This window comes from Doryrhamphus excisus, linkage group LG1 (genome assembly GCF_037039965.1).
Source record: "Doryrhamphus excisus strain RoL-2023G ecotype Guam linkage group LG1, RoL_Dexc_Guam_v1.1, whole genome shotgun sequence".
In the NCBI taxonomy this organism is placed as follows: Eukaryota; Metazoa; Chordata; class Actinopteri; order Syngnathiformes; family Syngnathidae; genus Doryrhamphus; species Doryrhamphus excisus.
Window position 1 is genome coordinate 15,761,394 of NC_136357.1, and position 15,495 is coordinate 15,776,888.

General features: G+C 44.4%; 1 protein-coding gene across 1 annotated transcript in view; it reads left to right on the top strand.

Annotated features, from left to right (window-relative positions):
• Nucleotides 1-13,921, top strand: part of map1ab (microtubule-associated protein 1Ab) — a 40,054-nt gene extending 26,133 nt beyond the window's left edge. The window contains exons 4-7 of the mRNA XM_058074982.2: nucleotides 669-806; nucleotides 1,063-10,777; nucleotides 10,963-11,195; nucleotides 12,162-13,921. Coding sequence (XP_057930965.2) covers nucleotides 669-806; nucleotides 1,063-10,777; nucleotides 10,963-11,195; nucleotides 12,162-12,317 — 10,242 coding nt within the window. The 3' untranslated portion in view covers nucleotides 12,318-13,921. The remainder of the gene's footprint in view (nucleotides 1-668; nucleotides 807-1,062; nucleotides 10,778-10,962; nucleotides 11,196-12,161) is intronic.
• The last annotated feature ends 1,574 nt before the right edge of the window (nucleotides 13,922-15,495 follow it).

Genomic DNA, 15,495 nt, shown 5'->3' on the forward strand with positions numbered 1-15,495 from the left:
ACTGTAAATAACGACCTATTTTGTTTTGATGACGTTATGACGTCTGTGTTGAGTGCAAGTGTTGGATGGCTGCCACCATCTCCCCAACCAGGTGGATGTTAGTAGTCTCAGAGAGTCTGAATTTGATTGGAATTTGGACCTTTGGAATGTTTCTGCACAGAAACGACTCAGTCAGTACCAAATACCTATGTGAGTTTATAGCTCACTGACTCTTCATTTGCAATATGCAGGAAATCATGTAAATTTTGAAGGTGGCACAGTGGTCTAGTGGTTAGTGCACAGACCTCACAGCTAGGAGACCAGGGTTCAATTCCACCCTCGGCCATCTCTGTGTGGAGTTTGCATGTTCTCCCCGTGCATGCGTGGGCTTTCTCCGGGTACTCCGGTTTCCTCCCACATTCCAAAAACATGCTAGGTTAATTATCCACTCCAAATTGTCCATGGGTATGAATGTGAGTGTGAATGGTTGTTTGTCTATATGTGATTGGCTGGCCACCAGTCCAGGGTGTACCCCGCCTCTCGCCCGAAGACAGCTGGGATAGGCTCCAGCACCCCCGCGACCCTCGTGAGGAAAAAGCGGTAGAAAATGAAATGATGAATGTAAATTTCGACACAATGGACGTGCATTCGCCTGAATGGTGCTCTGTCTGTGTGTGTGTGTCTCTCAGATCCAATATCTCATCACTGATTCAGCGGGACACAAGCTTCTGATCTTGAGTGGTCATAGCTCGGATCACGGTGGCCTTCTACTTCAAACAGGGGTGTTCACCTACAAGACCTTTGCGAGTATAATTGCTGATCCTGGGGTGAGTCACATCTTTCCTGTCCCACTGTTCCGCACATTAATGTGATGGATCCATGCATCTTAAAACCAACCCATGAGCAGCTTTAAGTAAGAGAATTGTGACCAGTATAGTTCTTATTGGAAGTCCCTATAGACGTAATCAACACCAAAACCCAACATGGTTCTGTTGCTGCATGGTCTGCCTGTACAACTGAGAGTCAACATACTTTTTGTATGGCTGCCAGAAGCTTACAGTTCTTGGTTTGTTCTTGGTGCAGGTCAGTGAACTACTTGGCCCATCAATCCCCAAGCAGCAGGCTACACTTACTGTGTCCTGCCAGGGGGAGGTGGGCTGGAGCTCCTTGGGACAGCAGCAGACCCTGCGAGAGTTCCTCCATTACAAACTAAACCCTGAGATTGTCGTCCCCAAGATGGAGGGGGTCACAGAGTTCACAGAGTACATCTCTGCAACGGTTGATGTTCCTTCACCTTTCGACCTACTGGAGCCACCAACATCGGGCGGCTTCCTGAAACTGTCCAAACCATGCTGCTACATCTTTCCCGGCGGACGTGGAGACTCTGCGCTCTTTGCCGTAAACGGCTTCAACATCTTAGTGGACGGGGGCTCCGAGCGGAAATCCTGCTTCTGGAAGCTCGTCCGTCACCTGGACCGCATCGACTCCATTTTGCTCACACACATTGGTGCCGACAATCTCCCAGGGATCAACGGTATCCTGCAGAGGAAGATAGCGGAACAGGAGGAGGAGAAATCTCAAGGCTCTACCAACTATGGCGCTTGGATCAAGAACCTGATCTCACCAGAACTCGGAGTGGTGTTTTTCAACGTACCAGAGAAGTTACGCATGCCCGAATCCAACCTTAAAGTGAAACGAAGCATCGAAGAGGCCTCTTTGACGTTGCAGTATCTTAACAAACTGGGACTGAAGCCAGAGCCTCTCTTTCGAGTTGTCAGCAACACCATTGAACCCATTACCCTGTTCCACAAGATGGGAGTGGGCAGGCTGGATATGTACGTTCTCAACCCTGTCAAGGAAAGCAAAGAGATGCAGTTCCTCATGCAAAGGTGGGCTGGCAACAGCAAGGCCAAAACTGGAATTGTGTTGCCAAATGGAAAAGAAGGAGAAATATCTGTGCCCTACCTGACATCCGTTACTGCCTTAGTTGTCTGGCTTCCGGCAAACCCGACAGAAAAGATTGTCAGAGTTCTCTTTCCAGGAAACGCACCCCAAAACAAGATCCTGGAAGGCCTGGAAAGGTTAAAGCACCTTGACTTTTTGCGTTATCCTGTAGCTACACAAAAAGACATTGCTTCAGGAGCCCCTCACTCCATTGTAAAACAGAGCAAGTTAAAACAAAGGACTGACAGCAAAGAGAGCCTTAAATCTTCCCCAAAGACCACCGCAAAGTTCAATAAGGAAAAACCAGAAGGACAAGATGATGTGGTCGTCGGCACAGAGACAAAGAGTCTACCAGTGAAAGAAAACGTATCTGTGAAAAAAGATCCCAAAAAGCCTATCAAAACCATCAAATCTAAAACGGACATGCCAGAGAAGAAGAAACTTCTGAAAGAAAAATCCTTGAAAAAACACTCCAAGGAAAGGGTGTCAAAGATGGATGAGAAAAAAGACAAGGAGAAAAAGGAGATCAAGAAAATAAAGAAAGATGAGTCTTCTAAAAAAGACGAGAAGAAAGATGGGAGGTCCAAAGAGGACAAAAAGAAAGAGACATCAAAACCTGAACTGAGAAAAATAGCAAAGCCTGACCTCAAACCTCTCACGCCAGAAGTCCGAAAGACATTACACAAAGCTAAAGTGTCAAGTAAAACAAAGACTGTAAAAACAAAAGCAGTGAAGGCTGAAGCATCTGAACCAAAGCCAGAGGAACCAAAGACTGAAGGAAAAGAAAACAGAACCGAAAGCATTCAACTGGAGCCAGAATGTAACACAGGCACATTTCTTCCCTCTGCACCTGAAGATCTCACAGAGGACTTTGACCTGACCAAAACCGAAGCTGTTGCTGATCTCGGTGATGGCGTGACTCTGCAGAAGCCTGCTCAAAGCCTTACTCAAGAGGAGCCAGAGGCACCAGACACTGAACGCCTAACGGTAGAGTCTCCTGATGAGGAGCTACCGGTTCCACTGAAGGATGGTGGAGATGCCAAATATGATGATAGCAAAGACACAGAAGAGACAGAACAGTTTGAAGATGAGGGAGCTGCATCCCAGGATGAGGAGGATGATGAAGAAGAGGCCGCAACTGCTGAGGCAAAGAGTGAGGAAGAGGAGGATATGGGTATTGGAGAAGAAGAAGATGAATTCCAAATGAAGGAGCACGATGGTATGGACTTAAAAGATGAAACTGAAGAAGTAGAGAAAAGAGTACCGCTCTCAGCAAAAGAGGAGGAAGAGGACGAAGAGCCAGTAGAAAAGGCTGAACTGGAGGAGGTGGAAGATCTTGACGTGATAGCAGACGAAGAGCTCAGCAGCGAAGGTGTGGCAGAAGAGCCAGTGGTCGGTGAGAGCCAAATGGACACCTTGACCACAGCCAAACATGAAGAAGAGGAGGAAGAAGATGGCTACCTTTCACACATAGGAGGGGATACAGCTCCCATAACCACAGTTGCTCAGGGGGTCGTAGAGCCCATCTCCTATATCCAAGACGAGACCATTCCAGGCTACTCTGAGACAGAACAAACCATTTCTGATGAGGAAATTCACGAGGAAGCCGAGGAGAAGATACCACACCTTCAGTATGACGTTTGCATGTATGACGTCTCGGTTCCGGAGCAAACTGGCTCATTTGTAAACATTCCGGGCGTGAGGGAGATGCAAGCTACAGCCATGACTGGGAAAGCTTCCATCCCGGGTGTGCAGGAGCAACTATCAATGTTCACCAACATCTTCACTGCCCCTCTCGCGGAAGAAGAGCATGTGTCCTCTGCAACGTCCATCACAGAGTATGACAAACTGTCCTCGCTCCCCACTTCTATTGCCGAAGACCAGTCCGTTGCATCCACCGTCGCACCTGAAGAACCGCTCAAAATCAGATCGACTGATGCCACCCGAGAGAAAGAGCTTCTCTCATCTGGAACGCTTTCACCGTCGTCTCTTGAAGAGAAGTCCCCTTCTGCTGACTTACAGCTTCCTCTTGAAGAAACAAAGATGGCTGTTAAGGTTCCTGTTTGCCATGATGACGACGACGAGGAAGAAGAGGAAGATCAAACACCTAATGTAGATATCTCACTAGAAAAACTTCAAGAAGGCTATGCTTCTTCACAGACAACGACGGGACAAGACAAAGATGCTGAAAAGCATTCCGACTCTTCATCTCTTCCTTCCAAATCTCTTGAGGAGGACAAACCAATCCACTTCCAAATTGAGGAGGAGAGTGGAGATGTGGTGGCCCCGATCGGTGTTTCGTCAGTTATTCCTACCAGGCCGTTTGGTTCGGACTCGGTAACATCAGAGAGTGAGGAACGTTGTTTCAGTCCTGATGACATCACTGTGAAAATGGCCTCCCCGACACAATCCGGCCCGCCTAGCGCCACTCATTCTCCTCTTCGTCATTCATCAGTTGGAGCATTCGCAGATTTGGAACTCCCGATGCTTGCCAACACAACTGAAGACCAAACCCTCAAGCACAAAGAAGTAGTTCAAAAAGACTCAAAGCAGGATGAAACATTTGGCGAGGACTTGAAGGAGGTTCTACCTGTCAAGGAGCCCGATTTTCTTGATGATGATGAAGATAAGAAGAAAGATAATCAAGGTGAAGATAGTGCTGAAGTTACAACCACTCTTGCAGTTGAACAAAAAGACAAAGAGGACAATAAACATGGTGCCTCTGTATTGCAAGAACTGAAAGATGTCCAGAAATCTGAATCTGCACTCCAGGAAGATGTTTGCGCTGTGAAAGAGTTGGATGAAGATGCTAAGACTTCCAATGTTAAACCACTTGACGGTGCCATGAAAGGTGATGTTAAAGAACAGGCAAAGGATACAAGCCTTGTAGCTGAACTTGTGAAAGAAGAAATCATTCCTTCTGAGGAAAAGCACATCAGAGATGAAGACTCTGACCTCAAAGCCACAAGTGAAGCTACGAATACAGAAACTGGGAGTAAAATAATGAAACGGCAGGAGAAAGACGAGGAGGGAACGTTTGACTTCATGGCGGCAAAACCTGAAGAAAAGCAGATTGAAAGTGTCCACAGCACATTGCTGGAGAAAGAGCCAGAAGAGCATTCATCTCTCACAGAGCCTTGTGAGGATGAAAAACAGGACAGGATCGTAAAGTTTACTCAACTCACCAAAGAAGACAGCGTTTGCACGGCTGCATCATCGCCCGTTGACCACATTACTGCCAAAGCAAAAGATAAGGAGCTGGAGGAAGACATTCAGTTGAAAGGTGATCAATTGTCAGGCGTACTAGCAAAGTCACAACAATCATTATTAGAAAAGGATATCAAAGAGACAGAAGAGGCCCTTTATGAAGATAAAGTCAGCATGGGCGACACTGTGCAAGATACTGTTCAAGTCATGGAAAAGGCTGATGATAAGGTGGACACCTTCACTGTCCAGCCATCCAGAGAGAAAGAAGTGACACCTGTGGATCAAACGGTTGCCATTGGATCTATGGTAGAAGAAAGAGAGGGAATATATACCAAATCCACTGCAGAGGAGGAATACAAAGATTCTTTTGATGTAAAACAAACCATAGAAGTGGACAAGAACGTTGATTTGGAAGAAAAAGTCACCAAGGAAGAAGCTAAAGAGACACAGAAGGATGGAACTAAACAGATCAAGCTTGAAGGTGAAGAAACTGAAGAAAAGACTGATGGTTCTGGTGTTGTGTCTGATGTACCAGAGAAAGAGGAAGAGGAGATGCAAAAGGACGTTAATGTTACCTGTGTCCAAACTACGGAGGATGAAAAGCGGGAAAAGAGTGCTGTTAGTGGCATAGAGATTAAAATCCCAGCGACTAAAACGTTAAGTGAAGTTGACACCAAAACCGAAAAGGACAACGTTGTAGAGCATATGGAGAATGTAAAAGAGATAAAGGTGGAAGCTGATGATCTTAATGAGAAAGTGAAGGACGTAGTCATTGAAGGTGATGACAAGGGAGAGTCTGGACTGTGTCCGAGTGGAGACAAACATGATTCAAAGAAGGAATCCGATTCCCCATGTAGCACCCAACAGGTTATAGTGAAGCATGATTCTACTTTGGAGGCGGATGTTAAGACAGATGATAAGGTTGTTCATTCCGTAGCCCAAACCATGGAAGGAGACATGGATACAAAGAAGATGCTTGAAGAAACCTCTCACAAACTGACTGCAGCTCCCAGAGAGGAGGATGCCCTGGTGGAAAAACTGCAAGAATTAACAGAAGTCAAATCAAGTAAAGACCAACAAGAAGCTCATCCTGACATTTGTCAGTCCCTCCAGTTTGACGACGGAGCTAAGACCGTTATCAGCACAAGTGAGAAAAAGGAGAAAGAAAAAGATGATTCCTGTATTGCTGAACTGAATAAGGAAAAGAAGATGGAGAAGGAACAAGAGAAAGAGATGACTTGTGAGGCAGAAGAGACAGAAAAGATGAAGGAAAGTTCTTTGTCTAGCATGAAGGTTGAAGACGTCAGTGAGAAAGAACAATCTGAAGCCAAAGTAGAGAAATGGGAGCGAGAGGAGTTACAAGAGAAGGACCTTGACAAAACCTCCAAACAATCTGCACAAACCGCATTCACAGAAGCCATGTTGGGTTCAAAGTCCGACTTCCAGGTTCAGTCCTCAGAAGAAGACAGGGAAGATGAAGAGGAGGAGTATATTTGTATGGGCTCTAGACCTTTGTCAGTGGAGCCGAGAAAACCAGAAACATTCCAGTCAAGTGATGAAATTAAAGAGACCACACCCAAACAAACCATAATAGTCATACCGACACTTACAATGCAAGAGCCTTCATTGGACGAAGACATTAAAGATATTTTAACCGAAGAGTTAATTCCTTCTGCAGATGCTGCGGAAACTGGAACCACTCCTGCACCAATGGCCCCCCCAGAGCCATCTTTTACTAGTGACACAACTTGTACTCCAAAACAAGAGCCATCCTTCCATGTATCCGACTCAAAGACAAAACACGACTCCAGCTTGACTGAGGTAAAACCTGTATTGTCAGCAATATCCAGCACTGAAATAAGAAGCACCGAGAGCCCAGCCACAGTCCAGCCTCAAAGAAGTTCAGAGTCCATTGTTAAGCCAGTGCAAGAGGATAAACCCGTTAAAGAGGCAGAGCGGGAGATGGAAGGAGAACGGGAGGTGGCTTCCCCAGGCTTTTCCCAGCCTTGTTCATACTTCCTGCTGGATAAAGACTCCGATGACAGCGGCCCCACTGAAAAAGGTGCCAACAAGGACACCACTGATGAAACTGAACTTCAAGATGAAAACAAATCATTTGCTGCATCCAAGTATGAACCGTATGAGAAGCCCGTCTCTACAGATCCTGGCACCAGAGAGGAGACTGATGTGTTTCCAGATCATACCTCCGACATCAGCATGGATGATAACAGGAGAGCGAGTCAAACAGAGGCAGCCATGTTCGTGCCAGAAAATCATTTCAAAAAAGAACCTGTGTATTTAAGTGGCGTTGACGACAGCCCCGAGACTGAAAGCCACCGATGTGCCTCCCCAAACCGTGAAGACAGAGAGAAAGGGCAAGAAGAAGAGAGCGTAAGAGAGGAAAAAACAGACATATCTCCTGCTGGAAATAACGTTTCAGCTATAAGCATACAAGACAATAAAATCTCCCAAGAGTCTTATAGTCCCAAAGAGGACAAGCCAGAAAAATCAGAGAAAGAAAAGGAGGATGTGAAGGAAGGAGCTTCTGGAGCTTTTCAAATAGGTGAAAGGGATGAGACCCTATTTGGTGCTGCTACTCATTCCACAGGGGCACCGTCAAGAATAGAATTCTCAGTGGTGAGTGATGATGCCTCTGCTACTCCGACAGGACAAGAAAAGGACATTGAAAAAAAAGAGAAAGAAAAATCTGCTGAGTTCCTGAAAGACAGGATGGAGTTCTCTGACCAGGAAGACTCTCCATCGGATCGACAGTCACCAGCAGAAAAAGACTCTTTGCTTCAAGGTGCTTCATGCTCCGCTAGAGAAGACCAAGCAAACAGATCAAGCACAGGCTTAGCTTCCTCTTGTATAGGACAACTGATAGATGACAACATTCGTGCTTCAGACATTAGTCAATCTGTGTTAGAATTTCCCAAAGGCAAAGAAAGCCTTATAGGTACAAGATTACTTGTAGAGGGTGAAGATTTCAACGTTGATGATGATGATGATGAAGATGAGGATGACGAAGAAGATGATTTGAGCGATGTTGATATGGAAAAGGGTGCCAGAGAACAGTCTGAAAAGGAAACCTGCAGGAGTAGTCCGGATGATAACGTGACTGTAACTTTGTCTGAGGACTCAAACAAAATGTCGCCTGAAGCGAGCTTCCTTAAAGAAGAGATTCCGTCCAAAGTTTCACCCGATGGTGCCTCAGATAATGAAGCCTCTGGGATGTCAAAGCAGGACACAAGTAAAAAACCAGCATCTGGTGACACCACAGCAACACCTGCTGATATGAGTACACTTTCTGACACCAAGAGTGAAGGTGAAGTTACAAGCTTTTGTTTGGTTACCCAAACAATGGAAGTTAAAGACAACAATCTTCTCCCTCCTCAGCCAACAACACAGAGAAGGTTGTCAATTGCGGAGGACGTTTCTTCATCTGAGTTGCAGCAGTCAAAGAAAAAGGATGAGGACAAATCATCTATAGCTTCACAATCAAGCGTTCTGACAAAAGATCCTTGTCCATCATCACCCACAAGCAATCTCATTAGCAGCTCAGCACCATCTGACCCACCAACATCCACAGCCATGCCTGCATTTGATCCCTTGGCTCTGCAAACTGAAAGCTATGCTGATATCGGACAAAGCGGACCTGCGGGACACTCTGAGTTTCTTCAAGCAGGTCAAAAGGACCAGCACTCTATCATCCAACCAGTTAGGCTAAGCGGTGAGAAATATTACCAAAGAGTCACCCAAGAAGAAAGTTCAGATCTGACTGCAAAAAAGCAGGATGAGGTTCTAACATCCACTACTTTGGCACCTCCATCTTCAACCATTGATACAGCCACCTTCTCAAGTTCTCACCCTTTGAGTCAACAGCTTGAGGATGAACCTTTTGTCAGCGAATCAAGCAGGTCAACCCAAGAGGTGCCATCATTTGATAGCGGGTTTTTAAGCTCAGCCTCTGGTGGCCTTCAGACAGATGAGTACATGGAGGTGATGTCTAAACATACAGATGAGTATTTGCAATCTGAGGAGACCAAAATGTCACCTCTGCAACATACTGACGCCTCAAAACTGGCAGAGATGTTTTACACATCCCAAACTTGTTTTGATGTCTCTCCACCAAGGGCTGAAGCCACTGACAAAGACCCTAGTCCCTTACAATATGAGCCTGAATGTCAAAAAATGGAAGTAGTGATGAAAACAGGTCAACGTGGATCTTCAGATAGTGGTGCTTTGAATACATCATGTGCCATCGCCGACCTGCCCACAGCAGAGGAAGGAAAAGAGAAAAGTGTGAAGACATCTGGGGCTGAAAAGGAGGAAACAACGATCGACAGTGAAGTGGAAAAGGAAAGAAATGAAGCAGCAGGACAACAAGAAGCCAAGAGTCTTGAAGAGAAGCTGTGCAAAGACAGTGCTGAACTGATAAAACCTTCAGAGACCAAGACCAGTGAAAAAGAAGACGCCAAGAATGAGGAAGGCGAATCCAAAAGTCCAGAAGAAAAAGAAGGCCTTTTGGAAAAACTACAAGAGAGGTTCGAGGCAAGACGAAAGAGCAGTATTTCTGATTGGGAGCTGCTACAGAAGCCTGATGATTTCCCAAGTGCCCCTCCACCAGGTTATGGTGACCAAGAGGAGAAAGCAATGGAAGCCTTTGAATTGATGGCGAGCATCCACGGTGCCTCTCTGTTCTCCTCAAATGCAACCTCTTCCACAGAAGCATCGAGCAAAGCAAAAACTGATCGTCCGTCCGATTTGAGTACCAGTGCCACTTCTCCCTCCCCTCTGGTGGACTCCTCCTATGAGTATAAACAGCGTAAAGGAGAACTCTCTCCCTCCTTCATCAATCCTAGTCCACATCAGTTCTCTGGTGATGAGCACGAAGAGGACGACCCAAGTGACCACAACCAGGAAGGAAGAGATGCAGATCACGAACAAAGATCAGTGAAAAGGAAGACACACAAGCAGAAGCGCCACACTCACGGAGATGCTGGTCATCAGTTTTCTTGTGCTGCGTCACATGGGCTGACTGGAACATTAGCTGGAGAGGAAACCCCGCCTACGTCGGTGAGCGAGTCACTGCCTTCACAGTCGGATTCCGATGTTCCACCGGGAACAGAGGAGTGTCCGTCCATCACTGCAGAAGGTAACCTGGACTCAGACGAAGAGACTGAACATCTGCCTGTGGACAAATTGTCATCTTCTGGTGCTGCCAGCGGCCAACGTCCCTCCATCACCGGGGCAGCTCAGAAGACGCATGATCCTCTTCCCACCTCCATGAAAGACCCATCTCCAAAACCTCCCCATCCAGATGTGTGCATGGTGGATCCAGAGGCTTTTCTTCTTGATGCCAGTAGCACAGAAAAACTTCCCAGGAAAGACCACAAGACCACCAGGAGCCTCAGAAAAGCCAAACCCAAATCGTCTTCCCCTGCTCGGAAGGGGGAAGTCAGGAAGAGGTCCTCCACTCCAGTGAAGCAAGCCCACAAGGACTCGGCCTCCCCTCGATCAACCTCCCTCAGGAGGAAGGACCCAGAGAGGAGCTCCAAGCTGGTCAAGATGTCTGAGAACCAAGGTTCACGCAGTGATATCCTAAATCCTGGGAAGGGCCTTGTCAATGGAGTGAAGAGCAGTGCAGGTGTGTTTGATTTTTAGACCCACAGACATTATTCTGTAATAATTGTCATACACTGGGAGGCACTTATTATTGATTTTTTAATAAACTAGTGAGTTCAGGGAGTTTTGTGTTCTTGCAAACTAAACTAAAACTAAAACTATTGTAAAAAAAAAAAAAACACAAGCTGACCGGGTGCATCTGTTCAGGAAACAACTCTCAGAAACCCACTTCAGCTGTTCCTCCTGGACCGCCAGTCTACGTGGACCTGGCCTACGTGCCCAACCACTGCAGTGCCAAGAATGTGGACCAAGAGTTTTTCAAGAGAGTGCGGGCGGCGTACTATGTAGTGAGCGGGAATGACCCGAGTGGCGGCGAACCCAGTCGCACAGTCCTGGACGCCCTGCTGGAGGGTAAATCTCAGTGGGGCTCCAACCTGCAGGTATTCAGTTATCTATATACATAATTACAGCCATATTTTTATTGTGTATATCTTTTCTATTCATTCAATTCTGATAAAAACAAACACTGCGCCAACACGACATTTCATATTTGCCACGTGATTCAAGATGGCGGCGTGAACAAACCAGACTGTATTTTGGACGCTAAACAAGCAAGTGAACGCAAGCTAAGGCAAAATTTTTGAAAAAAGTGTGGATGTTGACCCAATAACATGCTAACCAGAACGGACCTTAACCAAGGTACCACTGTAACCAACACCAAGGCCAAAACTAACCATTTCTTGCATATTTACTTGTGACTTCGACTTGTGACTTGTGACAAACAACCATTCACACTCACATTCATACCTATGGACAATTTGGAGTCACCAATTAACCTAGCATGTTTTTGGAATGTGGGAGGAAACCGGAGTACCCGGAGAAAACCCACGCATGTACGGGGAGAACATGCAAACTCACACAGCGATGGCCGAGGGTGGAATCGAACTCAGGTTTTCTAAGTGTGTGACCTGCGTGCTAACCACTCGTCCTACAACATTGTTTTCAATTTTAAAATTAAAATGCCTGAATAGTAGTTACCAATGTCGCCAATTAACCTAGCATACATGTTTTTGGAATGTGGGAGGAAGCCGGTTAGACGGACAATGAGCTTCAAACTATGCTTTTTCCACTTTTCTGACCTATCAATGTAGTTAGAATGTTGAATTCTTGTGTTAAACGATACCAAATTCCAAACGACATTTGGAAGTGAGCCCTGAAAGAACTTTGGGATGCTCAAAACGCTCGGTTTCCAAAGGCGTGGTTAAACTGCCCCTTTGTGATGTCACAGAGGGGTGGACTTCCTTATATGGTTCATAGATAGGAAGCACTGGGTGTGTGACCAATCACGGCGGAGTAGATGTTTTGTTTACAAACATTCTTCCTCTTCCTCATTTTGTGCCCGAAAGGTCACTCTGATCCCAACTCATGACACAGAGGTGACCAGAGACTGGTACCAGCAGACCCACGAGAGGCAGCAGGACCTGAACATCATGGTCCTGGCCTCCAGCAGCACCGTTGTCATGCAGGACGAGTCTTTCCCGGCCTGCAAGATAGAGTTTTGAGTCTGGCATCTAACTCTCACCCGTCTGGACCCTCAGAACTCTCTTCCTTCCTCTCTTCGTCATCATCGAGTATGACCGGCTGCTCCTTGCTCCTTCATAGCGGTACCAACTCATATGCTCAGTCATGCCTAGCTCTCATGCTGATACAAGTGCTAATATTTGGATGAAAGTTAAGTTATTAAAGAAAAAAAAATCTCTTAGACAAAATATTCGACCAAATTAGTGAATACGCATCGTTAAATACAATAGGATTCATCAAGAAAAAATGATTACATGGATGAATACGCTATTATCTCAAAGAAAACAATTTACCGAGCTTGACTTTCCTGAGTGATACCTAAGCACTGATCACTTTATTAGGTATACCTGCTTCTATACCTGCTTAATCAAACGTTTGTTATTATATCACAGTTATTACTTTTACAGTGGAACCCGCTTAAGTTGGTCTCGCTTATGCTGCCAACCCTTCTATGGTGACCAACCATCAAATCCCAATTTGCTGCGTTCTTATTACTAAAAACGCTTAAGTCGACATACATTCCGGTCCAAAAGTCCAAACCTACAAACCTTTGGAGGGCCGTGTATGTTGCTAACTGTTTTTGCCAACATAAAAATTGCGTCCGTTTATGTCGACATGTCTTGCAGTATTGTTAAGAGTCAGCAGTAACATACAAGTTACAAGTTACTGAAACCTTACAGTGACTTCCTATTCTGTACACTTCAACATAAAAGCATAGCACTGTAAAGTGGTGGGTATATTCAAAGGCGCTATTTCATTGTTATTATTATAATTAATAATAGTAATAATACTATTATATTATTTTGTACTGCGTAAGGTGCAGGTGTTCCTGATAAAGTGTCGTCTGAGTGAAATCCTGAAGACGTTTCAGCACTGATGACCTCTCTGCTGCTGGATGCATGGCTTCTTTTTGATGAGCAGTCCCGATGAATAATTGTTGGTGGAGACGTTGGAACACAACACAAATGTTGTTTGATGTTATTTGTGCAGCAAATGTAGCAACCTGTGTTTCAAAGCTCATCTTTACTTGTTTCCCAGTGAACAAAATGTGCAAAATCAGAATGAAAATACCGCCAGGACAGAAACGAAAGAAAAGAAAAATATATATGGTACTATGATAAAGTGGTATGGTTTGAGGAAAAAAAAGTTGTATATTGTACTTTCAAGTTTGTTTTTTATTTTTTAGAACATTTTTTCTTCACAAAAAACCTTGTATATTTTGGAGAAAATTTGCTTTTTGGAGGGGACAGAACGAGATTACCGTAATTTTGGCAAATGTGACATCCACATATTTTATATATTTCAAAATATATGTAAAAAATCTACATTTCCCAATATGCTTATAGTGCAGCTCCAGAAAGTAGTGATGTGGACGAGTGAAGTGGAAGCGAATATCACGGTTTGAAGTCTCATGCAGCGACTTCCGACGCACGTTTGACCAAGTGTAGAATTACCACAGCCTCTGTTAGGACTGCTAACGGGTTTCGAAAGGCTGGACTACTGCGTGATGAAGAGGATAGGTTAAGCTAAATGGCTAATTTAGTGACAGTATTCTGGTGGGCTACTTTTTAACTAGCCATATTACACACACATCAAAAATTCAAAAAAAGTACCATCTTTCTGTGTACTAAATATTTCATGATGTAAATACTTATACAGTAGAAGCCTGTATATGTATTGGTACATATTGGTGCGCTCTATAATTCGGAAATTATGGTAAAGAGACTTCTTTCTCTAAAAAAAATGTTTCCTTGAAAATATACAAGTTATTTCATGTATTTTTTTTCTCAAAACACCATCGGCTTTTTTATATATGCAACTTTATTCTTAACCATTGTATCTTTTTGTCATTTCATCAATGTACAGACAGTAGAGTCCATTCATGGACTCGTGTGGTCCTGATGAATAGTTTGATTCTTGTATGAAGCTAATAGAAGAAACTAGAATGCACTTTTTGAGAAATGGGGCATGGGATGTTTAATTGTATTGAAGCACAGTGATGACCTCAACAATGTACCCCACTGCACATGTGACATTGCAATGTAAATAATCATATTAATAACTAGCAACAGATGGTATAATTAATATTTACATGAGTATGAATGTTCCAGACAATGCTTGTTGGAATGTGTGTGTGTGTATATAGGACATATGTACACTGAGGAGTTTAGTTTTTTAATACAGCATGCTTGACATGGGTTGCTGGGAATGTCTTAAAGCTAATTTATTTTATTTACTGTTAAATTAACACTGAAATGACGACTCACTGAATATGATTCACACATCCGATGACAACGTCAACCCCATATTTCTGCTTTCCAGAAAAATCCAGCAAGGAGATATCTCAATCAAAATAAATATAAACGCAAAACAAGGTTGTCAAACGTGATAAGCACTGACGCTAACATCAAACGTTTTTACCGAAGGGTGTTACAGCCACGAGGGGGTCCCTAAACCCCCATCAGTTGTTTAATGCTTATGGCCCCCACATGTCCACACCCACTACTGCTTAGACAGTGCAAACCGCTTAAGTTGACAACCCGTGTATGTCGAACAGTCATCAAGTCCTGGTCCGTGTTCATCAAACATGCCCGCTTAATCGGACTTCAAAATACATTGTCAGTGGCTTTAGTCAAAATAAAATTTGGATTGTATTCTATGATTCTATGAAAAAAAAAATCTGTTTATGTCAACATGTGTGATAGTCCTTCGTATTGCTAAGCCACAACATAGCTATGTCTTGTTATACAGCATTAAAACACACACACACAGTGACTTCCTGTTCAGTGCAAAATAAGCTTGAAAATGAAGCATTTTGGTTTTAACCTGATTCCTCAGCCATTTCAGTTTCTTAAGAGATTAGCCACTGAACGAGAGATTTGTTATATAAGATAAGTGAAAATATTGTAACGTGGGTGGAATGAGGATGAGGCAGGAACACCTTGCACACATCAGCCTTTTATTGGAGTCACCGCAGCGCATACTGATAAGTCGTACTCCACATGTCAATGTGACCAAGGTGGCACTCCGACTCTTCTTCTCTCTTGCCCTGGCTCCAACTAGCAAGCAAACGCCACAGCTTAGACACAATACTCATACTCAGACTACAATATCATATGAGAAGGTGAAGAATCGAAATAAAAATATGCACAAACTGCC